Raw genomic sequence first — 27227 nt, forward strand, 5'->3', positions numbered from 1 at the left:
AGGGGTTACCCAGGGATCCCAGGACCAGGGACGTGGGAGAATGACAGCTGCAAATGAGAAGCACAACTGTTAAGAGGCAATGCATTTCTGGCTTTGACCATGGTCTTTCATGTTTCTTGAGAATAAGTCAGAATTTTTCACTGACTGAAACAGTTCAATTTCAGCAATAATTTCCCTTGCTTCCCCCCCTCTACTTAAATGCTTCAAAGGATTTCAACCAAAACTGCAAGCTTCTGCCTATCATTTTTATTTCATTATTGTTTTCTTTAGGCCACTCAAAGTCCCCTTTTCCATGAGAAGAACAAATGCTTGGCATCACTCTTTGTTTCTGTGGCAGTGCTACTACAGCAGAGCAGTGCCAATGCTACACTTGGTTCAACTAGCATAAATCAAGAGTCCAGACAGTGTTATGGCCAAAATTCAGAAGCCTTTCATTTCTTCTCTTTGCATCCCTGTATTGTAGCCTGTGCAGTGTATACAGTACAACCAAACCAAAGAGGACTCAAATCCTTTAGCAGATGATTGGCAGAAGTTAGTAGGCCTGACATCTCCAGACTGCTTTATGACATGAAAAGAAACAAGTTAAATGAAAAATCAAACTTTTCCAGGCTCTGGCAAAGCTGTTTGTTTATAGTATGAGTCTTAGGAGGATGGCAGGGCTATTTGTAGACAGCTTGTGATAATGTTATGTAGGTTCCCTCCCACCCTCCTGCCACAGAGCCTGCTTCTAGAATTAACCACATTTTACAATGAGTTGTAGCTATGAATCAAGTTGATACACAGGAATCAATATGCTTCTGAATCAAAGATGTATTTAACAATGCTATTAAGAAATCACTGAGTGCTGGCTTTACCAGCTGAGTGAAATGGAGGTGTAATCAGGGCTCTGAACCATTACAGCTGGATTACAGTGGGGTGGATGCTTTGAACTGTTTTTTTTTCTGACAGAAATCAAGAGGACAGTTACAACCTAAGATGTGGTTTCCCCCCTCCATAACAACAACAGGTTGCATGGTTAAGCTTACGATATATTGGTGACTTGGAAAACACTGAGATAAAAGTGCATAATGCAGAAGAACAGAGGGGCCACGTCACCAATAAAATGCTCTCCATGTCACATAGGTATCCGTATAGCAAAATCAGCTGTGGGGCTGATAGACCTTGGGTGCAGGGCTGCCCCAGCACAGGGATTTGGGGAGTTCTTGCAGCTTCTTAGGATGGTGCAGTTGCTGTTAGCATTGGAAGTGACAAGTGTATAGTTAGCCACACCAGGTCTGTGGAGGTTCTGGTTTGCTGGAAATTCTGAAAAATGCCAGTTTCTACCCATTTTGAATCAAAATCAGACTTTCAAAAAATCCCCAAATTTTCCTCGATCTTTCAGTTTGTGGTTATCTCTGCTCATTACCTGTATGCATAGCTCTTCATGCAACAGTGTGCCTTTCCTGGGTAGAGGTTAAAGACATACTATGACATTTGGGATACCAAATTCAAGAGCCAAGAAAGAGGTAAACATAAAATTCATAGAATCATAGATTCACAAATTCATAGAATCACCAAGGTTGGAAAAGACTTTCAAGATCATCCAGTTCAACTGTCTATCTACTGCCAAAATTTCCCCACTATGTGCTTCCCACGTCCCTCCGTACAACTTCTAAATGTTTCCTGAACACCTCCAGAGACTCAACCACCTCTCTGAGCAGCCTGTTCTAGTGCTTGACCACTCCTTTGGAGAAGAAATTTTTCCTAATATCTGACCTGAACCCTGGTACAATTTGAGGCCATTCCCTCTAGTCCTAGTTATGTGGGGAAAGAGGCCAACCCCCACCTTGCCACAACATCCTTTCAGGTAGTTGTAGAGAGCATTAAAGTAAACCCTGAACCTTTTCTTCTCCATATTAAGCCATTCCAGATCCCTCAGCCACTCCTCCTAAGGCTTGTACTCAAGACCCCTCATCAGTTCTGTTGCCCTTCTCTGGACACACTCCATTGCCTCTATCTGTTACATTTCATTTTGCTTGGCTCATGGGCTCAGTTTCACCTACCATCAGTATTTAGAGCAAGCAACCAAAGACAAGAGAATGGAACCGCTGAGGAGAGCATCCCCTGCTGCCTTTCATGGCTGTGCCAGAGCACCGAAGAGTGCAAGGACTTGGCTGGAGAGCTCATCCATACTGCATTTCCTTTGTTTTGTTCATACTTTCACCCGGGAGGAACCCTTAAAGGTACACACACTGTCAAGGCCCTCGAAGCAGAGTCCATGGCACCGGCAGCCGCGTTTACCGGAGCATCCCTGCCACCCAGCGTCTGCTCCGCGCTACTGCCAGGCGTCTCCGGTCTGATCCACCCTGCAAAGGGATTAAGCGGCGAATTGCTGGATACTTTGGCTGGGTAGAAAGATACTCGAGAGGGAGAGAAAGCCTCTGCAGCCTTCCCCAGGCACACCATTATCAGTCACTAGACACAAGGGAGAGACAAACACAGCTACGTTATTCCTTCTGCCCATCTTTGTTTCTGTTCCTGTACAATCGCTGCTTTTGTAAGCCTCTATTCAGACGGGTCTGCATAAAGCAGGATGGTCTCTGCTTATCAGAGGCCACAAAACCCTTACTCACGCTTTTACAGCAAACTTGAGATCTTCAGTGCAAGATGCCAAAACTGTATTTGACCAAAGGAGAGCAAATCAAAACAGGTATTTTCCATGTTGTGTCCTGCTGTAGCAGGCAATTCTGCGTAGATCACTTGGATGTTTTCATCTAAAAAGTTGCTGTGGTCCACAGAACAGGAAAAAGGGGAAGACGCTTTTACCTCAAACCCAATTCTGATTAACCTGAATTTTGGTATAAGTGTTTAAGCAAGACACTGAGTCCTGATTACTTTTTTCACCAGGCCAATGGAAATAATGGAGCAGTTTACCTAACATCACATCTGTACAGCTCCACACACACACACACACACACACACACACAAATTAAAAGAAGTATTTTCCTGGTCATATGAGCTGTATTTGTGTAACAGATGCAGTGCACAAGATTGCAAGAATCACTCACTGAGGAAAAAAAAAAAGAAAATCCTGGAAATGGCTCAAATATTTTAATGGTAAATTAACAAGCCTATCAAAGCTCCTAGCTGCAATAGCCTGAAATAGCTTTAATGCAATGTGTCACCTTAGTATGGCTGAAAGCTACTGGGCAGCACAGCCAGGCTGCTGGGTTGGGGAGAGCAAACGGATGCACCTTGGATGCGGTGAGCAGACATGCATCTGGGCACTGAACGCTCCTGCTTTATTTAACTGCAGGTGATGCCGCAGAGTGCCTGCTGGCTACCACTCTCCCACCAAAAACCCGCAGCTCAGCCCAGCTTCATTGTGAAAAAAACAACCCCATGGGTAACATCCTCTTGCAGAGAATGGGACAAAATATTGGCAATGTTAATGGTCTGAGAAAGCAGTAAGAACCCAAGAAGCTTTCCTGCTTGTACTACAAATGTGGCTGGCTGAGCATGTTAAGCTGAAAGAAAATGAAAGAGCTGGGGCTTTTCTAGAACAGTTTATTTTCATAGAATCATAGAATCCTCAGAGTTGCAAGGGACTTCTAATGGTCATCTAGTACAATTTCCCTGGAATGAACAGGGACACCACAGCTAGATCACATTGCACAGGTCCTGATCCAGCCTGGCCTTGAAAATTTCCAGAGTTGGGGCATCCGTCACATCTCTAGGAAACCTGTTCCAGTGCCTCACTACTCTCACTGTAAAAGACTTTTTCCTAAATCTACCCTCTTTAAGCTTGAAACCATTTCCTGCTGTTCTATTACCACAGACCCTGCTAAAGAACATTTCCTTGTTTTCTTTAGCTCTCCTCTAGATACTGAAAGGCTGCTATCAGGTCACTTTGTACTTCGCACTCCTCTGCTCCAGGCTGAACAGCCATCCATCAGTACCGCCAGGTCTTTTTTTCTCAGGTACAGCAGAAATGCTGAGTCATGGCTTGAACCAGTGATTGAGCACCTGGTGGGAAGGCAGGGTCAACCCAGGGGAGCTCAGGTGCACGCAATGCAGCTGAGTGATCAGAAGGGATGGAGCCAGGATCCACTCCTTCCCAGACCTCATTTAAAGGATGGCAGTGGAGGTGTCCCATTTAGAAATCTCAGCCTGTCTGAGGACTTTGGGGTCTTCTAAAGGTAAACGGCTTCTTTTTCTTATTTTTGTGTCTACTGATGTTGCATCTGAGTGGATTTTCACTTGTTGCAGCCTAGAATCTCATTGCCTTGTTGTTTTGTTCTTTCTGCTGTCTTACAGCAGGGCTGTGGGTTTTTTCTAGCATATTGCTTTGTTTGTTTGTTTGCCTTTTCCCATTCTAGTCCTGCTGCAAAGGCCAAGTTTAGAGCCTCTGCTAGCCTACTTTTTGTGTACTTTGATGCTTAGGAAAAGGTCTGCTGAGGGGCCTGGAACAGTACTGCTTATGTGGAAGGGACAGATTATCCTGCCTAACTGCTTTCTGGGCTGATGGTTAAAGTGTGTTACTGGGGTCACTATCCAACTTCTCAGGAACGTTGATATGTCTTCTCTATGGTGGAGCTTACATCTAGATGCTGCGGACTTTGGTAGAGAACACTGAAGGAAAACACAGCACCCCGATAGAAAGTTCAAGGGGCTTCATTAAAACACTGTTGTCCTATTTTGAATTAAAAATAAAAATAACACAAGACATTTTAACTTAAATGTTGGCTTGGATATGATTTTTATGTAAGGAATTGCCAGGACCATAACCACTGTATTTATCTTAATAATGAAAAGAAAGTTCCTAAATAGCTGGAATGCAAATACAGCTGGCAAGAGTTTGTCCTGGTGTAATAGCTGAATAAATGTGGGGAAATGTGCAGATGAAAAAGGAACAGGAGAAGCAGTAGGGACTTAAATTGATATTTTTATTATCAACCATGATGAGCATCAGCCTGAGACAGAATAACACCTCATACTTTGTTGCTGTGATAATGCCTGGAGAGGTGGCACAGCAAGGCAGGGGGCTTGGTGGCAATAAGATACTGAGATAAGACTTGGAGGACAGAGAGGCTCTTCCTCTCTTCTTGTCATGCCTTGTTTTTCTTTTACAGGAAGCAGACAGGGCTCCACCAAAACACTTGCTCATACAGGCCCAATGTTCCAGGTTCTGAAAGTATAACAGAACTGGACCTCCTCTAAGGCCTCTATGAAACACAAAAACAGAGCCCGTTGCTGTGATCTCCTGACTTGTTGGCTGTTTCAATGCACGGTGCACTTCATAATCTGATAGCAAAGTGAATTTGTGTACTTAAAATTCAGTGCTGGTAAGGAAAAATGTACTGCCAGGTTTACTGGGACATGTACAGCCAATTAACAAAGCAGAGAGGAGACCTGCTTATTGATCTGACACCCCAATGGGCACAGCCCTGCAGGGTCCAGCCCACCTTCTGCTCAGTGCCTGTAGTGCAGGGAGAAGGCAGGAGCTGCAGCCCTGGCCACGTGTGTGCCACAGCATAATGAGAGCTGGCACAGACAGGCAGCTACCACTCATCAAGCTGTCACTGCAAGGAAGTCCCTCCCCAGCACCCAAAAGTATTTCATCAATTTTTGAGTGTTTACTTTTCACATAGAGTCCCCTGAAGAGTTATGTGGGATGGGAGAACACATGGTTCTAGCCATTACCATGTTACAGAAAGATTTGTCTTCCTTCAATTTCCTCCCTCCCACCTTCACTTCTGCCATTTGTGGTGGGGCACATTCACCATCCCTGTGCCCACCTGTGCACTGGGAAATGGTGCCATGTATTCAAGAGAATGACTTGTTTTTCAGGGAACACAGCACAGTTATAAATGCAAGTAAGGTAAAGAGCAGGAATGTTTGTTTACAGCATTGCTTGCGCTACCAGGGAACCAGTGCTGCACAGTTGGCTATTCTTGCAACTTCACCCTATAGTGGCAGAAGGAATTCACTGCAAGTTGAATTCTGGCCTCAGCCCCTGCGTGTGAGAAAGGGTTTTGTTAAAATGCAGCAGCATTGAGGATAGCTGCCACTGCCATATGCAACGCAAACCTCTCTGTCAGATCAGTGCCCTGCAAGTGTCAGTTGCCTTTTTTGTTTTCTTTTTAAAATGAAGCGTTGCAGGAAAATGAAAAATGCAACTTAATGGTGAGCAGAGCTGCCCTGGCTACTTGTGACATTCAGACTCTTGTGTACAGAAAAGCACAGGGATAATGATAGTACCATTTTCTAATTAAACAGCTCCTGGTAAACATTAGTATTTATTTGGTTCTGTCATTGATAGTGTTTTAAACAAAAAACGACATGAAATTTCACCAAGTTAAAGCTTTTTACACTCCAATTTCAGGTCTTGATTCAGTTCTTAATCTTTTCGGCCAATGAATTTGTCATTTTTTTTTCTTGTCTTTGTGTGTGAAATTGGGAAGAAGGAAAATTGGTATCAGGTATGTTCTGCTTCAAAGGCTTAAAGGCAGTTCTTTTTTTTTTTTTTTTTTTTTTTTTTTCCCCCCCCAAGATTTAGCTGGGACTGAATTTTTAAACACACTGACACTTTCCAGTTAGCTTTTTTTTCATTTGGAAAGCACATACTTCTCTTTGAGTAAAGAAAACTTTTTTTTTCTTTTTTTGTTAGCTAAAAGCCAGGTTATGTTGCATGTATGTGTACACATGTGTATGACTGAATGATCTTAGAAAATGGACTTTTGAAAACTTTTAAGAAAAGGCACATTACACATCATAAACATGTTTGGGAATACATGCAAGAATAACCTTCGTTCCCAGCTGGAATTTTGGAGACTTTAAGAACCTGGGAAATCAAGTTGAAAGAAACTATGAAATGTTTCAGCAAACTTAATTTTCACAGATTTTTAAACTTGCCAAGAAAATCATGCTGTGAGGTCATCTGAGAGCTGTGAGCATGGAAATGACTTCACTTGAGCTGGCTTAGAAACAACACTGCAGTAAACAAGCACAAAATAGATGGAAAATGGATTGGCAGCTGCAGCCTCCTTACACCTTGCCCCTCACAGCACTGTCACTGCCAATACAGGTGCAGAAATCTAATCTGTTCCTGTCAGTACTAAAATTGCTTATACTGGGGAAGGTATTCCCATGAAGAAAATAAATTCTGCTCATGTAGGAGTATACACACTATCAATTAGACTCCTATAATTACACCAGTAATAACAGGACATCATCCCTCTAATTAAACCATGCGTACCAAAGACCACACGTACTTTGCAGTGCTCGCTCTCATTTTTTTAATCTAGGATTTGGAGTAATGTTCTGAAACTGTAGCCATTCCCTACAGAAATTTGGCAATTTGTGCCATCAGGTTGGTTGCTCTGGAAACAGGCCTCCATTTCTTCCAGCTTAACAGCACGAGCTGTCGAACTCCAAGACAAACAAGCGTAACAGCCCTGTTCCTTTGCTTTCAGAGGCCAATAAATTTGCCTCAGGAGTAATAGATTACTACTTTTCCTCTTTCTTATCCATTCTGGTGAAGCTTACCCCATGAGGAGCTTTTGACTGAATTGATGAAACACTTGTGCCCTTAAATATCTTTCACAAAGGTAATCTTGAACATGTAACCTCACATGGGCAAGAAAAATACCAATTGCCTTAGTATCAGAGGGGAAGTATCTACAGAGGGTTACAAAACTAGCACCATTTCCTGCAGCAGGAAAGCCTTCTCTCCATTGTCTCCTTCTACTCCAATCCTACATCATCCTGCTTTTCTGCAAAGATAACTGGATATCACTTTAATAGTGCTTGCTGGACTACCAGTCCTTTGCTAACTGCTTCACTTCATGGTCTTCTGAGCTCCTTCTTTCATCAAACCATTTACTAGACAGCCTGGAATTAGGCACCCCAAAGGGACCCTGCTAGCACAGGGTGTATCGTGCTTTCTTGAGTGTTAAAATACTTTTTCTTACCGCCTTTTTCTCCTGGCATCAGAGAGCACAAGCTGCAAATCATTGGGAATGTGCTTCGCTTCCTTCTTCCCTCCTCATGGATGTGAATTTGCAAGCTGGTTTTGGAGAGCTGAGCAAGGACAGGCACTTGCCCTAATCAGCTGCTTAATTGCTATCTCCCCCACACATGCCATCTCCCTATGGTGAGCATGGTGACTGTGTGGTGTCTGGCCTGTTCTCTGTGAGGTGCAAATTATTTCCCACATGCCACGTGGGAAATGCATGCCAGGGCTCTAGCATGTGGTAAGGCAGCTCTCCAGTTTCTGCTTTGCTGTTTCATTAACACGCAGAGGAAGAGAGAGGAACACTACAAAGTTCAGGAAACTTAACTGTCCAATGCATGAGATCCTTTCCAAACACACTCCTTGGCAGATGTCAAACCACAGGGACTCTTCCTTCTGATATGTGTGTGAAGTTGACTGGCCTCCCATATTCACAACATAAAAGGGAATGAAAGGCTCAGAAGTTACTTGGGTTGCAATTTTCTGTTATGCAGTCCTTGCAGTCCTGGTGGCTCTGTACCAGATTGGCCACCTGTAATACTCCACCGCGTTTGTGTCTTAATCTATTTGGAGATGGATCTTGCAGCCCAAACAGACCTAGGTATTCTATTAATTAATGGGAATTTTAGTAGACATAAATTGCCACAAAACACAACATTACTTGTTTGAAGCCTCAGCATAACTGTTGTGCTAGCAGAGCATTACAGAAGTAACTCATTACTACAGATTTTATTAAGTACTGAAATAAATTCCTCATAGGCATTTGATATAAAATTATTCAAGTCTAATTTGCACCAGTAAAACATCAGCAAATGATCAGAGCTGGAGGAAACAATTTCTCTGCCCTCCTCTCCTCCTGTAGCAATCTACGCCACACTGGAGGAGAGCAGTTAAGCAATACTATCTTCCAGTTTAACAGCGTGTTTAAATTTGTTAAGGCATGAAAAGGGTTCTTCCTATAGGTAGAAGTTTCAGGGTATCCCGGTAAGAGGCTGACAAGGGAAAGCAGGCAATCAAAAGAGAGCTTGCTGGTGCTAGACAAATATTCTTTTTATGACAGATATTTTAGGGTCCAAGTATGGCTTGGGCTCCTGTAGGGGAGCAGCATCAGTAGATTAAGAACAAAACTCATGTTGAATGCTTCAGTAGAGTGTGGGAGAGAACCAACAGCAGAGCGTGGCATAGGCAAACATGAAGAAGGTGAGGAGGAGTGCAGAAGTGTCATGCTCCATCTTAGGAAGACTCAGCAAGACAGTGGGTTGAGGGCCAGACGGAGAGGTGGGAGTGTGATAACTAGGCTGTTAAGCACAAGGAAACAGAAGAGCTGGAAAAACTTCCCAGCAATGATCTCTGAGAAGAAATAATACTCTCCCTATCTTCCAGGTCAGTTCATGTTGCTATCATGTGGAATTATAAATTGCCAAAACTGTCCTACCTCATGCAGATTTTCAGACAAGGAAGCTCTGGTGTCAGGATCTTGACTTAATTTTGTCCAATGAATCACAAGTAAAAATATATCACAAGGTACAGGGAAGGCCCACCTTCGGATGCAAAAGCCAACCAAGTTTTCTTTTCATAGCATGAGAATGTGATTTTAATGTTATGAAGGTGGGACAGTGGAGAGACAAGGCGTGCATGGCTTTGCTCAGTTCCTTTTCCCAGCTTTCCATGCAAGGAATATTCTTTTAACTGTGTAGTTTTTCAGATGTCAAAGTGACTCCAAAGCTGTTTCATCTTTTCATGTAGGTGAGAATACAGAACCTTACAATTTCTTCCTTTCTCTCTCTCCCCCCAAAAAATCCCCCTTCTGCTCTGAAGGACATCAGATGAACAGTGTGTTGCAAGAAAAGCTTCATATAGAATTGATAAGCTCTGTATGCTTATCTTAAATATTGTCACTGATCTTCTTCCATAATGCAAGGAGCCAAGTGAGAGAGAAGTCCTCCCAGAGATAGAGGAACAAGGGAGCATTCAATTATTTACAAAGGAGCAAAACCCTTGTTTTTCCAGAATCAGCAAGTGATAGGAGGGGACACAATTCCACACACAAATTACTCTTGGATTAGTTGAGTCAAGTGGTGTGCTTCCTAGCGGGGTAGTGACATTGGTTCCATATCTGAGACACAAATGCTTTGCTCAATCTAGTGCTAGCAAGTGGAGATTCTCTGTGCTCCCACCAGTACAGATGTCTCTGCTGTATCTTACCTTTTGGGTGGTTCTCTCCTGAATTCTCATCTTGTCTGCTAAGTGTGAAGAGCATGAGCTAAGAAAAACTTAGAAATCTCAAGTAATTGAAAGAAGATACAGGCTTTGGGTTTTATAGTAGGTGCAATTTAACAAAAAATTCAAAATACATTTTTTTTTTTACATAGCTTAAAAAATACTCTTAGAAATTATTTGCCCTGAAAAGATAAAGTGATTTAAAAGTACAATTATGAAGATACACTCTTCAAAAGTGACATTTTGCATCATTTCCATTAAAAGAAAGGTTATGATTCAAATATGCTTTCAAACACAGACAACCCTAGATACCCTAAAATGTTTATAGGAATAATCATTCCTGAGAAATCTGGCTGATTGCAAATCTCCCAAGATTAGTCCTGGACCACTGCCTGGACCGCATTCTGAAACATATTAACAAAGGACTAAAGTAATTAGACAGTGTGTAACAGAATTGAGAAATCAGGTCAGCAGAGGAAGAAAACTGGGAAATGCTCCCATTACTGGAACTACAGGCTTGTTGGTAACACTACCTGTATCTGCTGCCTTTCTTACTTAACTGCAGTACAAGCCAGATCTGCACTGTCAGCAGCTCAGACTGTCCTGTTACCTGTACAGAGCCTATGTGTGCCTTTCCTTTAAAATAAAATCAAAATTAAGTCTGTTCACAGTAACTTTTACGTGTCTTATAAAGAGAAGCAGTGAACAGAACTATTCCAAAACTAATTAAGTTCTAATATAGAGTAAGAAAAAGAATGTAAGAAAATAAAGTCAAAGACAAGATTCAAGAGTAACCAACTCCATGCTAACAATGCCTTTTAGATAAACATTTTGCTGTGTGCCTGTTCTCCTAAGACAAAAGCACGATCCTGATACTGTGTGTTTTCTGGCAGAATATCCTGTCAGCCTTGATAAGGATAGTTCTTGATTCCATTGCAACCAGTGAACTTGCTCAGTCTAATTCAATTATACTGATTTCTTTTTCTTGGCTTGTTTTTTTGAAATAATACTCAGAGCAGTTTCTGAATTGCCAGCTGAAGTCTGAGGCAGGAGTAGTTTCCCCGACTGTGTTGGGTACTTTGTTTTCATAAAGACTTTAAACAGTGGTTGAGACAGCATGTGTTTCAGTTGTTTTTTCATTCCTTTCAGCATCTTTTGCTTCTGGCTTTCTTCTTGCTCACTAATTTTTTTTCCTTTGGGAAGAAAATCAGAGACAATGTTATAACACAAAGAACTTACACTGGCCTGTTTCATCAGCCTCTTGCAGTGTTAGGGGCAGATACTAATCTAATCTTACTAAGATCACTGAGCTCCAATGTAGTCTTCCAGTCACGTATGACATTTCTAGTCTCCTAGGTTGTTCACCAACAAAACAAGGTCAAGAAGAAACTTCACTACTGAGGTTTCCAGGTTATCATTCTGCTAAAGCATTCACTTGGCTCTCAAGCCAGAACAGACTTGCAGGAACAAAAGGAAAGGAGACTTCTAGCTCTAGCAGAAACTTCCTCTGTACTTAACAGCATAAAAGCAAGGGCACAAAAGAGAATCAAAGTTGTCAACAGGATCAGCAGCCTAAACTGCAAAACAAACAAAATCAAGGTTATCTGTAACGTAAATTGAAGGGACGTTAATAAAGCCTTTGTAACACTGAGAGAAATCTTTTTTACGGGAGGCATGACTGAGACTTGAATTTGTCTCCAACATGCTATGCAAGAAATAGAGACTGAATAACTGGCAAGATTCTGGGTGGCAATTACAAAGTGTTTCACTCAAGAGTCACAAGTAATTTGAATTAGATAGGCTGTTTTGAAATTCATCTCAAAGTACAGAATATTTGGATTGTGTCGAAACAGTGTTAATTACACGAATACTCCTAAAAAATTCAGATAGAGCTGTTGTACTGCCAGGCTCCTGACCCACTGCCAGACTATAAGTGGAGGGAGCAATAAGCAGGAGTGGATAAACAGCTGCTTCTTTGACACATAGGGAAAGGACTCAAACAGCACACACCACATTGTTAGATTATCCCAAGACGGTTACTAGAAGTTAAACAGTTCTTTTCCTGAGCTGTGTAGACTTGGCTGTGAATTTCCACAATTGTCACACCTCTCTTCCCCACTGACTGCAGCACTACCTACTACACAGTCATTCTGAAAACACCAGCAATACTGCATACTAAATAGTGACACTTTTGCCTCTCCTTCTGCCCTGCAAGGTTTAACAGCTTCTGTGCCATAGTCACACTCCTGCACACTAGCACTACAGTTGTAACTGATTATTCCCACTACAAGGTTTTCTACTTGCCCATAAAAAGGTCATCATCGAGATCAACTTCAAGAGCCTCTGCAGCCTGCTGGAGCCAAGAGTCATGTTGCTTTGCTCGACCATTGAAAAATTCTGCCTTCTCAATCTGCCGTGCCAAATTCACCCGCTCCTGCAACAAAGATGCATTTCAAGTATTCTAATCAAGTTTAAACACGGGGTACTCTTGCAGAATCAATGTCTGAGAGTGTGCATTACAATGCACCTGAAATGTCAGTCTTGCAGTTCTGTACTGCTGTTCTAGTAGACACCTTACATAATACAGATGTCATCATTTGCCAAAGTGATACCAGGTATCTGTGATTGAAGAAGATGGCTTCTTCAGATGTCCATGATGGAATTGGACTCCTAAAACATTTCAACTGCTAAACATCTAAATGTTAGTTCCTCGTTTTTACATCAGAGACATCAGGAACAAATCATAATTCAGATACCAACCAGAATTTTTTTTAAGTAACCAGAAACATTTCTAATATCTACTGTACAACTGCTAGGATTTACAAAACATCCTGTGAGTGACAGAATGACTAAGTGTTCCTTAAAACAGTCAATAGGCTGAAAAAGAAAAAAAAAGTAATGATACCTTTTTCTGACAAGTTTCAGTGGCAGCTGAGGCCTCACAGCATAGGAAAGGTTTAGGAAAAGCAGACAGCTCAATACTTTAGCTAAGAAGAGACTGACAAAGACCACGGAGGGTCCTGTTCTAGTCTATTCCCAACACAAAGACTTTAAATAACTCAACAGAGCCATCCTAGCTTTTCAGTAAAAAAAATACATCCATACCCTGTATTGTTTTGGGGAATCTAGTAATAAGCAGCTCTATGTAACAAGCAAGAAAGAATGTAAGTGACGTTTACATCTGGACACCTTTCTTGGGCTACTTATTGAGGAGAAACCACAAATATTGGTGAAAAAAAGACAAGTGTGATTAACCTCATTTTCAAATCCAGGTCCTGAAGAGTAAATGTCATCTGAAACTTGAAAAGAACATGATTTGCAATGCAGTAATGTAAATAAGCAAGCAGTTACTTAGGATGCAAAGAGATTTTTTTTCTTTACCTTAATAGCAGTCATATACTTTGTTTCAACTGGGAAAAGTGGCAGCTCTTCACTCTTCTCCAAGGTTTTATAAATTTTCTTAAAATTGATCAAGTCATCAGGCCCAATCAACAACAGGCTAAGGCCTTCATTGGCAGCTCGTGCTGTTCTACCACTTCTGTGTACGTACAACTCAGAAGTACGAGGGACCTGCAAAAATTCAGACAAATCAGTCATGAAGCTGGTCACAGGAGGTTAGCAACAGTTTGTCATACTTTGACCATTTCTGGTCAAATCTGACTTTTGTCAGATGGTTTCAGATCTTATGATAAATTGCTTTCTATATACCCCTGGTACATTGCATGTAACACAGCTTAAGCAAGAAAGATGTTGTCTAGAGACAATTTGTGTTTCCTGGTCTAGTGCTCTTCCTGGTATAACCTCTTATGTGCCTTCTAGCCCTCTGCCATTTCATTTGGAAAGCAGGAAAAAAACTGCGACTCACAAAAATTACAGGGCTGAGCCATGTGACACTTTTTTTTATCTTGAAGTCGAGCAAAAAGCAAGGAGAATCTTGTATGTTATGTCATTTCTTATATATGACCACACATTCATGAAGTATTATATATCACTGACAGTCACTGTAGCAACAGTACGAAGTATTACAAGATAGTTAAATTAAAGATGATGAAATCCCTGTACTCTTAACACAGGACGAAGAATCACAGCTTTATAGTTTTGGGGCTGCTATCAAACAAGCTTACTTCAAAACCAAAATAGTAAAAGTAAAAACATCAAAGATATTTAACCTGGTAGTGGATGACATGCTGCACATTGGGAATATCAAGACCACGAGCCGCAACATCTGTTGTCAGGAGGACACAGCTGAGGAAGTGATAACATTTAATGAACATAAAACTGAAGAGTAAACCATCTGCTAAGAAACATAAAATACATGATCCAGAATTCTACCACAGCAATTTAAGAAACAAATTCGTACTATCTCATCTGCTGGAACTATACTATGCATTTGCCACTACAGGAAAACAATATCAAATATTACCTCACAGGCAGTCTTGAAGTAGCAAAAATAATGCAAATGTTACCTTCAATGGGTTCATTCTGTTTCCAATACTGAAATTCCCTACTTTTCTGGATCCTGCTTTCCTGTGCTTTTATTCTCTCCCAATTCATAGCAGCTAGCACAAATCACTATTCAACAAAAAAAATCCGACTACTTGGTAGGGGAGTAAAAGCTCTCCTTCAGTACATTTTTCAGTGCTCCGCCCAGGTTGTGTTTAGAAGTATAATTAGTTTAATATGATCATACCATTAATGATACAGTTGGTCCTTTGGCGGGACAGAAAGACTACTACGTTTCACTAGTTGAAGAAATCACATTATTATTAACATTAAAGATTTAATTAACACTTTGGGGGCTGAAGTACCAAGCTGCACTCAAATAACTAAACTGAAAAGTAGAAATTTCAACTGGCTAATTCTTTCTGATAATTTTTCCGTCACTCTTAGAAATGGAGGACTTCTCTCAAAGTCATTCTTTTACATAGGGTCTGTTGCACAGACAGAAGTCTGCCTAGGGTATGGAACAACCTGTTTAAAAACAATAAATACATCACCCAGAAGCTGAAAAGAGTTAGCTGTAGACAGCAGGAATTTGTTAAGATTTTATAGCATCTGACTGCATGCTCTATGGCTCCAAGGATCAAAGCAGAAATAAATAGAAAATTCTGTGGCATACATTCTGCAGGCAGCTGTTATAGATGGTTTCACAGATTTCCCCTTGCCATGAAAATCAGTGCACTCTGAAAATGCTCAGTCTGCCTCTGCCAAGGCATATTATATTTTGCAAAGGGATACTGCAGATCTGTCATGACAATGCAATCTCTTTTCTCCTGCCCAAGTCTGCTACCAAGGTACAATTTCCAGTATTATCAGCCAGCTGGTTTACTGAAACACTGAGTCCACCAACCTGACTCTCAAAGGCTAATCCAAAGCCAGAAGGAACTAAAGATTCTTAAAGTGCCAAGTTAGGCAAACGGGGGTAAATTGGATCACCTTCTTTCATCACATTGCTCTAGGTTACCTTGACCCTCAAGAAACTAACTCATCTAGGCAAATTTGAAGCCTAAGCCAACAAAAACTGTTTTATTTTTTGATGCTTTGTGAGATAGAGGTGCTGCAGAGCCAAGGCTGAGGGCCAGAGCAGGATGGTTACAAAAGCATATGACTAAGAATGGGGCAAGTAGCAGATCCTTCAGCAATAATGATCTGACAGGTTGCAGAGTAATTCAGACTCCAAAGCGACTCCCTGATTCACTCCTCTTCTAACAGAGCTGTTTCTGTCTATTCCCCCGTGTTCTTTACACAATTTCTTTTTCTTTTCTAGTAGAACATAGAAACAACTTACCTCTCACGCTCAGCAAACCGTTCTAAGTTTTTTAACCTTTGCTTCTGGTGCATGTTGGCATGCAAAGGAAGAGGATCACAATTTAAGATTGTGAGGAGAGAACTGAGGCGTTTTATACAGTCTATGCTGTTTGCAAAGACCATAGTTCTTCCTGGATACTGGAGAAGAAAGTAATAAAGGTAATAGTCTTTCTCATTTGTATCACAATGGATTCTGGTCTCCATCAGAGTCTCAACAGTAGCCTCTTTCCTTGTTAAGTCTATCACTTTGGGTTTGCCCTTTATTCCTACTTTTTCCATTAACATTTCAAGTTTGGTCTTCTTGTCTATCTTTTTAGCATTCTTTTTCTGTAAAATTCTTGTGGGAGTCTGATGGACTAATGTCAGAGTGGCAGAAAAAACAAAAGTCTGTCGTTTAGGATTGTATTGTGAATCATTTAAGACTTCCAGCAACTGAGACAGCTCCAAGAAATGACCTCTTTCAACCATTCGGTCTGCCTCATCAATCACAAGGCACCTGTCAAACAGAACACACAGTATAAATAGAGTTGTGTAGATAAATACAAATCAGATATACTTCTAAAGAACGTTTGCTGCTAAACATAGGGAAATTTGTGCAAATAAAACCCAAAGGAACTCTAGATGTGCTAGCGTCGCTTCAGTTATTCTCACATTTCTTTTAGAAACCTGTTATATCAAAAAGAATAAGTCAAACTTTTTTAACATTTCCCTCTCTTAACATAACCACTGTGCACTGCACTAAAATACTCTGGCAAAGAAATAAGTTACCTTACAAAGCTTAAGTTGCTTCATCAGTTAATCATACAACGCAGTGAAACCCAGATCAGCATTTAGCAGTTAGTTTAAAAGGCAACTTTACCTGAGCTGACGAAGATTTGAGAGATGTGGGTGTCTTTCTTTAATTAGCTCCCACAGACGGCCTGGGGTTGCTATTACAATTTCTGGCTTGCGATTCAGTACACGTTCTTGCTTCTGCGCTGCCATGCCTCCAACTAGAATAGCAGTCTTAATGCCTAGGAGATACAGATAACAGTCTTTGTTTAATTTATCAGCATCTTTACATATATCCACTCACAATAGTCTATAACGCAATTAGCATTAAGTTTCTCAGCCAAGAAACTGGGGAAGTTTTATATACCACTGAAAAACTTTATGGCAATGCTGTCAACTTTACAAAGCAATTTTTATTTTAAGAAGATGCCCCAAAATACCCAAACCAAAAACAACGTTCCTTTTTCTAGCACATACAGTAACCTTTCTTTTGCACACCTGTCTTCCAAAAGCAACAAGACTCATATATGACCTCCACAGCTGTTAGTTTTGATTAACTGTACTTCAGAATTTTGTCAACTGTACCTACATGAATAAGTCTGCATTAGAAATAATGTGGTCAGAAGGAGCAGGGAGGTGATCATGCCCCTGTACTCAGCACTGCTGAGGCTGCACCTTGAGTACCGTGTTCAGTTTTGGGCCCCTCACTACAAAAAAAGACATTGAGGCCCTGGAGCATGACCAGAGAAGAGCAAGGAAACTGGTGAGGTGTCTGGAGCACAAGTCTTATAAGGGGTGGCTGAGGGAGCTGGGATTGTTTAGCCCAGAAAAGAGGAGGCTCAGGGGAAACCTTGCTGCACTCTATAACTTCCTGAAGGGAGGTTGCAATGAGGAAGGTTTTGGCCTCTTCTCCCAGGCAACAAACAGGACCTGAGGAAATTACAAGTTGTACCAGAGGAGGTTTAGATTAGACACAAGGAAGAACTTTTTCTCTCAGAGAGTGGTCAGGCATTGGAATGGCTGCCCAGGGAGGTGGTGGAGTCGCCGCCCCTGGCAGTGTTCAAGAGGTGTCTGGATGAGGAGCTGCAAGATTTGATTTAGTGCTTGTGGTAGCAATGGTAATGGCAGGACGGTTGGACTAGATAATCTTGTAGGTCTTTTCCAACCTTTATGATTTTATGATTCTATAAGCATGTTACTGTTAAGAATAACCAGCAGATTCCTCTAAGAATAGGACTGAGAAATGTCTGTCTTGCTAATAACTGCTCATTTATTATGGACTAGTTTTAATAAGAACATCAGTCCCCAATTAATGATTCTCTGGACAGAAACCTCAAATTAGCAAAATTAAGCAATTTTCAGATACGTAAGGAGTTTAGCTCTGGAAGTGCATAGCACGCACATGGCTTATTTCCTTCTGCTTCTTCAGAGGATATACTGACCCATGTGGTGAACTCAACGCTTCTGTGCAAGGTTCTTTCAGCATCTGTGCTACCTCATGTCTCTCTTCCCTACTTATTGTATAACTCCATGCTTTTAGGTGAGGATTTGTTCCAAGTTGATTATATAGACAAAGCAGGCACACATCAAAACTGTTTCTCTCAGGCTACAGCAAACATATAATCTCTTGGGCAGTAGATTTGTGTATACAAATAGTACCACTTTGTCAGAACTGTACTGACAGAAACTGATTGTTTCAGGCTATGAGTTAAAATTAGCCTTGTAATCAGCTGCAGACTGATGAGCACAGCAGGTTGCATAGACACCAAAGGAAGATGTGCTTAAACAGTTCACTGCACTGCATACCCTTTTCAATAAATAATTGTTGCTGTTGGAGAACGAGGGAGTTAATTCCCAATTCTATCTTTAGTACTTCCACATCCTCACTCATTCACTTAACAGATGTGCTAACCTTCGATCAGGAAAAGAAAGAAGCAGGATGAATCTGATTTCATCAGATATGTTACCCAGCAACATGCCTAACTACTGTTGGAGGTAAATCAGATAATCTACCAATCTACCTTAAAATTTATGGTTTTATTATCTTTATCATACATACAGGCACACATGTAGCTGTGGCTGATTATCTAGTACTGATTCTATTTCTAAAGCACAAGTCAGTAATTATTTGTACAAAAAAATATTTTAAAGCAGAATGTCTCACACTGTTAACTTCCACATGCATTTCTCTGAAAAATCTTAATGCACCTCTCAAATGTTAGCAACTGGGAACCTTAAGCCTTCAAACACCAAGCCAACTTTATGATGTGGAAGAAAGTACGTATAGTGGAAATGCTAAGTCAGGGCTTGAACCAGTGATTGAGCATCTGGTGGGAAGGCAGGGCCAACCCAGGTGAACTCAGGTGCATGCAATGCAGCTGAGTGACCAAAAGGGGTGGAGCCAGGATCTATCCCTTCCCAAACCTCATTTAAGGGTTGGCAGTGGAGGGTATCTTGCTGAAAATCCCTGTTTACTGGAGGCCTTCCAAAGGTAAGCAGATTTTCTTCCTTTGTTTCTGTGTCTACAGCTACTGTATTGGTGCTTGCTTTCATTTGCTGCAGCTTAGGATTGTACCACCCCACTATTATTGCTGTATTTTCCATCATGTTATAGCACCATAGCAGTATGTTATGCGTTCTGGCTCAACACCAGTGCCAAGACCCAAACTTGATGTTACCTGGAATAAAACCCTTGAAGTCTACATACCTGTAAACTTTGCAATTGCATCGATGTGGTGCTTCACTTGCACAGCTAATTCTCTTGTAGGAGTAAGGACCAGTCCTAAAAGAGGTCTCTTTTTATGGAGGCCAACGGTATGTTCTTTGTCACTGGAATCAAATTCAGTGTTTTCCTGCACCTTCATACAGCCTGTTGCAAAAGATGCAACATCTTCATCTCCACTGTCTTCAACCTCCTGATGGTTTGGTTCTTCTGCTTCGCCATCATTTTCCCATCTCATTTCATCATGATGCTGAGAGGGCTTTTTAGAAACACTGTAATTTATGCTCACTGAGCTATTTGATTTTTGCCATTCCAGCACAGAGTGAATCATAGGAATTGCAAATGCAAGCGTTTTGCCACTTCCTAAGAAACAAACAAACAGAGTACAGCAGTCTGACAAAACATGAAGGTTACTTGAAAATATGAAAAAAGCAAGAGCCAATCACAGGCTGTTCTTAAAACAGGCAGCTGTAATGGGCACAAACTCTTCTTCTTGAGAAAATCTGAAACTTGCAACAATTGTAACTTGTCTCCTGTTCTCTGGATACATCCCCTTCAGGTCAATAACAATGTATTTCCTATGGAACAGGTATTTTTCCTATCTCTAGCAGGCCAGGCAGATTCATTTACTATCAAAGTAGTTTTAAAAAGCTGCAGTTATAATCAAGACCTTTTTAAAGAACCGTATGCCTGTAAGGAGAATACTATGCCCTAATCCACAGTTCTGATCTATGCCCTCCCCGTAAAGGAAAACAAATGAGGCCAAGGACAAACTGGAAAGTACTTAATGAATTTGCTTCCACCTTTAATTCACAGTAGCATGTACCACTTTCTAAGACTGTATTTTGACATATTCCAGCCTATAACTTCTTGATCTATCACCAGCTCACATTTTTATAGTCAAAACGCACAAATTTGATTTAAAATAGATAAGCCAGTCTAGAGAGAAGGTTGTCAGGAAAAGAAAAACAACAGTGATCTCAACTATAATTTCCAGGGTTCACTGCACCAAACTATGAGTCACATCCCTGATATGTATTTCTTCCTGCACTATCTACCACTAACAGAGATGTTAGGAGAATCTTGATAACACAGTAACCTCAGCTAAGCTTCTCATAAATGTCAGTTCATTAGTCATAAAAGAAGCATGCAGAGCTAAAGACATGATTACGCTATTCCTGGCAGTATGCCGCTGCTGGAGAGCAGCCCCTGGAAATCTCAATTTCTTGGGCAGCATTTGTCCATATTACAAACCCACAGCTGCCTGCCAAACACAGCAGTGCAATATTTTGTCTATTGAGAGAAAAGCACTCGTGTCAGTACCGCTACCCTGATATTAGTGATCCTGAATCAAATGCAAAGCAATCAGTGTGGGGCTAATGTCAGTGCGGCACCCAGATGATGGCAGTGATAATCTGAACCATTCTGCAGATTCTAGATTCACTCACAAATTAATCACTGCACAGAAAATGTTATCTTCACAATACACAGATCACACACCATAGCCAGATCTGCAAAACCAGAACAGTCTACCTGAGAATATAAACTAATGCATGTCCTCTTTCACGATTTTAGATTCTAAGATTTTACAGATAAAATCCGGTTTCTTAACTCAAAATCTTCACCATAAATACATGCTAATGAACAGAACTAGCTTCACTGCAAAAAGAAAGAAACCTTGATTTTTTTTCTATGCCTGATCCCCAAAGGGATCCACCACCATATCAAGATCTTGCTATCGTCTCCTATGGTGCTACCAAAAAGTGAAGAACAGTTCTTTCATTAGTGTCCTCCCTCAGGCCCAATACAGAGGGAAGCTGCAGGATGTGGGAAAGGAGTGTTTCAGTTCTTCCCATCTGCAACACTTTGACAATTGCTCACATCTCTCAAGTTTCTGCAGGAAAGCTGATAACCCATTGGGCTCTCAGGAGGGAACCAGACTTTTTCTCATCAAAGAGCAAAAGAAATGAGCAAACTAGCTCCAGGTTATGCAACATTAGGACAGTAAAAGCACAGCTGACCACTAACTGTGCTTTCTATTCTGTAGCTAGAGATGAGAGGGATTTGTTTTCCTGCACTGCCAAAATGGCACCTTTTTACAGCACAAAAACACCATTTAATTTTTCAGTTTCATTTTCAAAAACACTCCCTGTGGAGCTTTCCAATCTTATTAAAACCTAATAAGACCAGCTTGCCTCCCAATTAAAATAGAAATGCAAATGACTGCATATCATATTAAATTAGTAACTGTACTCTTATGCTTAAGAACAGTAAATGGCTTTACAAGACAAGCAGTGAAATAAGGCAACTGTAATAGATGAGAAGAACGTGAAAGAAACCTTTAAGCAACACACCTTGCATGTGTGCTTCCTATTCTTAATTTTTTACGGGGAAAACAATGGGTTGCAATGTAAAAGTAGACAAAACTAAGGTGCAAGCAGCAAAAAAGTTAGCAGCTCAGAGACTTTACAGTATTGTTAGATGAAACAGAAGCTATAACAATTGGCAAACAAAACTAACAATGGTCACAGAAAAAAGGCACCAGATGGCCATTTGGACATGAAATTGTAGCTCTACAGTTGGTGAATAATGCAATGCTTCAAACACAAGCTAAGAGAAATGCAAGCTGATAACAACTTACAGCCCAAGTCCAAAGGCAGGGCACCTGGTGAGCCTGTTTTGCTACAATAATGTTATGATATCACAGGCTATACTTACAATGCCTAATGCTCTGCACGTGGTCCTTCCTATTTGCTGCTTCAGGCCAGTACTAAATCATACCCAGAGAAGCCTGGTTCTTTGCTTTGCCTTGACACAGAGACATCCATAAAATTGTACCGTTAAAACATGACCCTGTCTGCTTAATTCTGTGCTTTGTAGCATATCACTTTGCAGTTCTTAAAATAAGAGGTAATTTGAGAAACAAAAAAAGAGACTTCTGTCAAAAGCATAAGAACTCATTGGAAATTCAAAGCTTTAAACAGTCTACAAAGCATACTATTAAAATTTCGTAACTGACAAGCATATAATAGTCTATCTTCACAATGAACCACTACTAATTTATCGGACAAGCAGAATCTACAAGCCCTTAAGCTTGTATACAGGAACTGTTAACAAGCTGCATCTGAGGATGGGAAATAGAAACATATTCTACCAGGCTAACAGATTCATACCTGTTTCTGCAGCACCAAGAACATCCATGCTATCCCTGATGGCAGAAGGCAAAGTTAACGCCTGAATAGGAGTTGGAGCACTGAACCCCAGGGAACTCAAGGCCTTCAACACTGGCTGAGGCACAAACAGGTCTTTCCATGCAGACACATCAGCTTTGTGATCAGTTGAGGTAGACAAAACTTCTGTTGTCCAATTTTTTACTTTCTTAGATGTAGTTACTGGCGGAAAAGCATCCTGAGCTTGAGAAGTCTTATTTTTAACTACCTTCTCTTTCTTTTTCTTTTTCTTTGCAGCATTTTTTGTGCTTGAAGTGCTCTCAGCTATATGCCCACAGTCCCTATGATTTGCCTCTTTGACTATTTCTTCACATCTTTTCTCCTCATCAACTGGCATGTCAACTTCTGTTGCACCAGTATCATTGCTTTTATCTGCTCTGGTTCTCAAATCTTTGCACTTCTTTTTCTTTTTGGGAGGGATGACAGCTTCTTCCTCCTCCTCACTCCCATCTTCTGAAAGATCCTCAGACTTTCTCTTCTGCTTGTTTCCTTTCCCCACTTTGTCAGAACTTACTAGCTTGTACTCTGTAAGCTCCTCCAAGCACACTACATCTTTAAACTGCTCATCAACAAATAGATTGGGGTCAATTTCCACAGTTTTCCATTTTCCCAATACTTCAATACCCTTTCGCCTCAGTTTAGCAGAAGGCGTAAATCTCCCTCCTCTTCTGAACTTCATTTTTACCTAAAAAGACACTGGGAGGGAGTAAAAACAAAACAGGGCATCAGATCAAAAGAATAAGGATTACGATGAGAAAATTAAAAAGAAGTGGAAACACAAAGAATAATTATTTTCCTTTTTAAAAGAACTTATGACTATGAAAAGCCTTGAACATTAAAAAAAAAAAAAAAAAAAAAAAAAAAAAAAACCAAAAAACCTAAAACTTGCTCTTGTTTCAGCACCATAAGTACTGAACATCTTCCTTTTCATCCTCTGCTTTCAATACTTACTCATTCAGAAATATAGGGCCCATCCATTTGACTTTTTAGATTTATTGACTTTAGATTTATAAACAGTGAGGAGATTCCCCTCTTAGTCTTCTCCGGGCTAAATAGTTCCACGTATCTTAGCTCCAAGCCCCTCTTATCATCTCTGTGGCCTTCTGCTGGAGATCCCTGGTATTTTTGGGCTGGGGAGCACAGAACTGGGCATGGTGCTCCAGATGTGGCCTCACCAGGGCAGAGGAGAGGGGAGAGGATAAAATCACAGAATCCTTAGAGTCGGAACCAACCTTTAAAGGTCATCTAGTCCAACTCCCCTGCACTGGAACACGGACACCCACAATTAGATCAGGTTCCTCAGAGCCCCATCCAGCCTGGCCTTAAATGTCTCTGGGGACAGAGCTTCCATCACCATCTGGTAACCTCGAGCTGCTGGCTCTTCTTAACGTCCCCAGGATGACACTGTCCTTTTTGGCCATACGGGCACACTGCTGGCTCATGATCATCCTCCATCGTCCACCAGGACCCCAGGACCTTCTCAGGAGATCTATGCTTCAGCAGCTCAGCCCCTAACCTGTACTGATTCCTCCTCGCCAGTTACAGGATACGACACTTGCCCTTGGTGAAGCTCATCAGAATTAAGAATAACCACAGCGTGCACACCACGAGAGCTACGTGACAAATCACCAATACCGAGCGCCCTAAATCCCGTTTCACATTATATCCGCATGGAAATTAACCCTCTGGCAGCGCCACGCGTGGCTTAGCGGACGGGCAGGCAGAGCCCCGAGGAGCGCTCTCGGAGTCCGGGGGAAGAGACGCAGCCCTGCCCGGAAACCTACCGGGACGCACCGGCACCAAATCGCGCACGCCGCCAGGCGCTCCAGCCCCCCTGAGATCAACGCACGACACCCGCAGGAGGCTCGAGGTGCCCCCACCACCCCCTGAGCCCAGCGCTCACCACGATCACGGGGTCAGGGCGTGACCAAGGCTCGGCCTCGGCTGCCGTTAACGCCGCCACCCGCCGCGTGCGCTCCCCGTGGGAGCCGCCATTACAAAATGACGTCACTGCGCAGCGCCCGCCGTGCGCCCAGGGGACGGCGGGAGGTGAAGCGTAGTGCGCCTGCGCTCGTGGGTCCAGCGTGGGCCGGCGGCGCGCTGCCTGCAGCGTAGGGTAGGACCTGCGTGCCGCTACCCACGCACCTCTTTCGTCCTTTACGAGTTCACCGGTAGCTATGGTGCTGTTTGCATAAATTATACTAAAACATGCATCAGACCGGCTAGTGCAGCCTTGACAAAGGAAGAATGAGAAAATTTGCCTTCCTGCAAATGAAATTTTTCTTTCGAAATACAGTCAGCATCCCCATAGATGATTTCCGTATCGTTGTGAGCACAACAGGTCTCATTCAAGTGAAAATGCACATCTTAAATTTCAACTCCAAAATTAGCAGCTCAGGTTGCATGTCGTTACCGCTTTCAGTAGGAATGTTGTTATTCTGTTTTGCTTATGTGTTGCTGTGTTCTTCATTATTCCCTGTTTTGAGTAGCACTGAAGTGAATTAATGTGGTTTGGAGAGCAGCTGCCAGCAGCTGTAGAAGCAAATGTACCGCCAAGGTCATAGCGTGGGCCTTTTTTCCGGTGTGATCAAATGCTGTTTGCAGCTTGTGCTTGGTGAGGGGAGGTGGCATCGCGCATTGTTTACTGTGATCATGGGAGATTTTATTTCTGCTGAAAGATTGGCAGTTGTCCTGAGAGGCTTTATTTTATATGAGACATGAGGGAGAGAGAGAGAGAGAGAGAGAGAGAGAAAAAAAAAAAAAAAAAAAAGCCACATATTTTGAGGTTGGAAAGACTAGGGCATTAGATTTAGGTGCAATTACAGCAGTGATTACAATTATTTCTTCTCGCTGGTATCTGCAGGTGTTTTTGGTTCTGTGAGAAGATAGGAAAATTGAAAGCTTTTTTCAAAATTTGTTAAGGCCAAGGACAGAAATAAGAATGTTGAATCATTTGAAGGATAGTTTCAGTTCCAGATAATCCTCATTAACGCAGATCTGCTAATTCATAACAGAAGGAGTTGCTTCCAATTCACATACTCCTAAGAGCAATTGAAATTTGGTGCTGTATCCTCATGTTAGGTGGAAGCTGAGTTAAAACCAGTGAGAATCCGCAGGTTCAGGAAGCAGAATTTGATATAGTTAAACTTGCATACCTTATTTATGTATAGTGAACTGGAGATGTTGATGACTGCTGGTGCTAGTGAGCTGGTAGAAACTTTGGAGCTTCCCAGCCAACCTTAATGAGAGGTTTCGGCAGTCTTTATTAAGCATTTCTTCATTCAAAATATCTTTCTCTCCAGATTGTGTAGATTCAATCTTAGCACTTAAATTTTTCCTAGTTTAGAGTTTTATTGCTTTATTTCTCTTTATTTTACTGGATATGAGCAAAAATAAATTTGCAGAAACAAAAGAAACTGATCACTCTCAAATTTAGATGCAGCTGACTTCTGAATAAAGAGTTACATAAAATGCGGAGAGTAGGATACTTGGTAATTTATCTGTCCTTAAATAGTTTCAGAGTTTGTACCTCTGTCTTGAAGGAAAGATTTAACAGAATAATGACTTGCCAAACTATCTTGAATTATGCTTTTTAATTTAATTATGGATATATCTTTACAGAGCGTAGGAGTTTTTGAGATTTTTTCCCTCAAAAATCTGTTTGTTGGTGAAGCTGATTTCTATGTGCTATTTGTAGACAGAGGGACAGTCCCTAAATCCTAGTTTGAAAGAAGGCAGATTACTATTTATATGAGCACTGAAGTTCAGAATGGTCTGTTTACAAAAGAGGTAGCAACTCCCCTTACTACCATGGTATCAACTTGTTGTATAAGTGGCATTAAGGTTCTAAGTCCTTTTGAAAAGACATAACTGGGGAAACTAAATGTTTGCTTAGTTTTACAGTAACATTAATCTTCCTGAGTATAACCTCGGAGTGACACAGCTTTGGTATTTAGTGACAAGGGTTTCTCTACAAGACATGCACATTTGTTTCATGCAGGAAAGTTAGCTGTTACACAGTTGGTAAATACAGTTCTGTTACTTACAATGCAGAGTGAGCTGTTGATTAAAATGTCAATGAGAAACAAAGCTTCTGTAGATCTGCTTTTCATCTTACGACATCTTTAGATCAGCAGTTACATAAATACCAGGAAATTGTTAATTGGAAATAATAGCTAGTATTAGTTACAGTTATGAACCATGCCCCTTTTATGTTTGTAAGACTCCTAACAGTTCTCCTAGAGTAGGTCAAGCCAGAGATGTCTTCTACCAGTACCTTTAATTCTGGGATCAGTGATATGGTAGCCAAAATCAGGGCTAGGTACAGCTGAATCTGCATCTGAGCGACTGCTGTAGGTTTTCAGTTAGTAATCAAATCTGTACTGCCTTAGTGTATTTTTTGATTTTTCTCTTTCTCTTGCAGGAAGATCAGTAATTAACCAGGTGCTGAGATAAGTATCTGCTTAACAGCTGGTCTTATTAG

The 27227-nt window shown here is 41.3% G+C and overlaps 1 protein-coding gene across 2 annotated transcripts; it reads right to left on the reverse strand.

The window, feature by feature from the left end:
* Nucleotides 1-8707: 8707 nt before the first annotated feature.
* Nucleotides 8708-24739, reverse strand: DDX24 (DEAD-box helicase 24). 2 transcript variants are annotated; one of them, XM_042814153.1, is made up of 9 exons: nt 24648-24739; nt 22688-23440; nt 19500-19877; nt 16881-17034; nt 16002-16517; nt 14383-14458; nt 13595-13783; nt 12518-12647; nt 8708-11406 (listed from the first exon to the last, which is right to left on the reverse strand). In XM_042814153.1, exons 2-9 carry the CDS (start codon nt 23421-23423, stop codon nt 11180-11182), a joined length of 2406 nt encoding a protein of 801 aa, XP_042670087.1. In that variant the 5' UTR covers nt 23424-23440; nt 24648-24739; the 3' UTR covers nt 8708-11179. The 2 variants fall into 2 exon arrangements, with proteins under 2 accessions (XP_042670087.1, XP_042670088.1); XM_042814154.1 differs by lacking the exon at nt 24648-24739 and adding an exon at nt 24529-24615.
* Between the last annotated feature and the right edge of the window lie 2488 nt (nt 24740-27227).

Source organism: Centrocercus urophasianus, unplaced genomic scaffold (genome assembly GCF_019232065.1).
Source record: "Centrocercus urophasianus isolate 14NV4802_14NV808 unplaced genomic scaffold, USGS_Curo_1.0 seq_14, whole genome shotgun sequence".
NCBI lineage: Eukaryota > Metazoa > Chordata > Aves > Galliformes > Phasianidae > Centrocercus > Centrocercus urophasianus.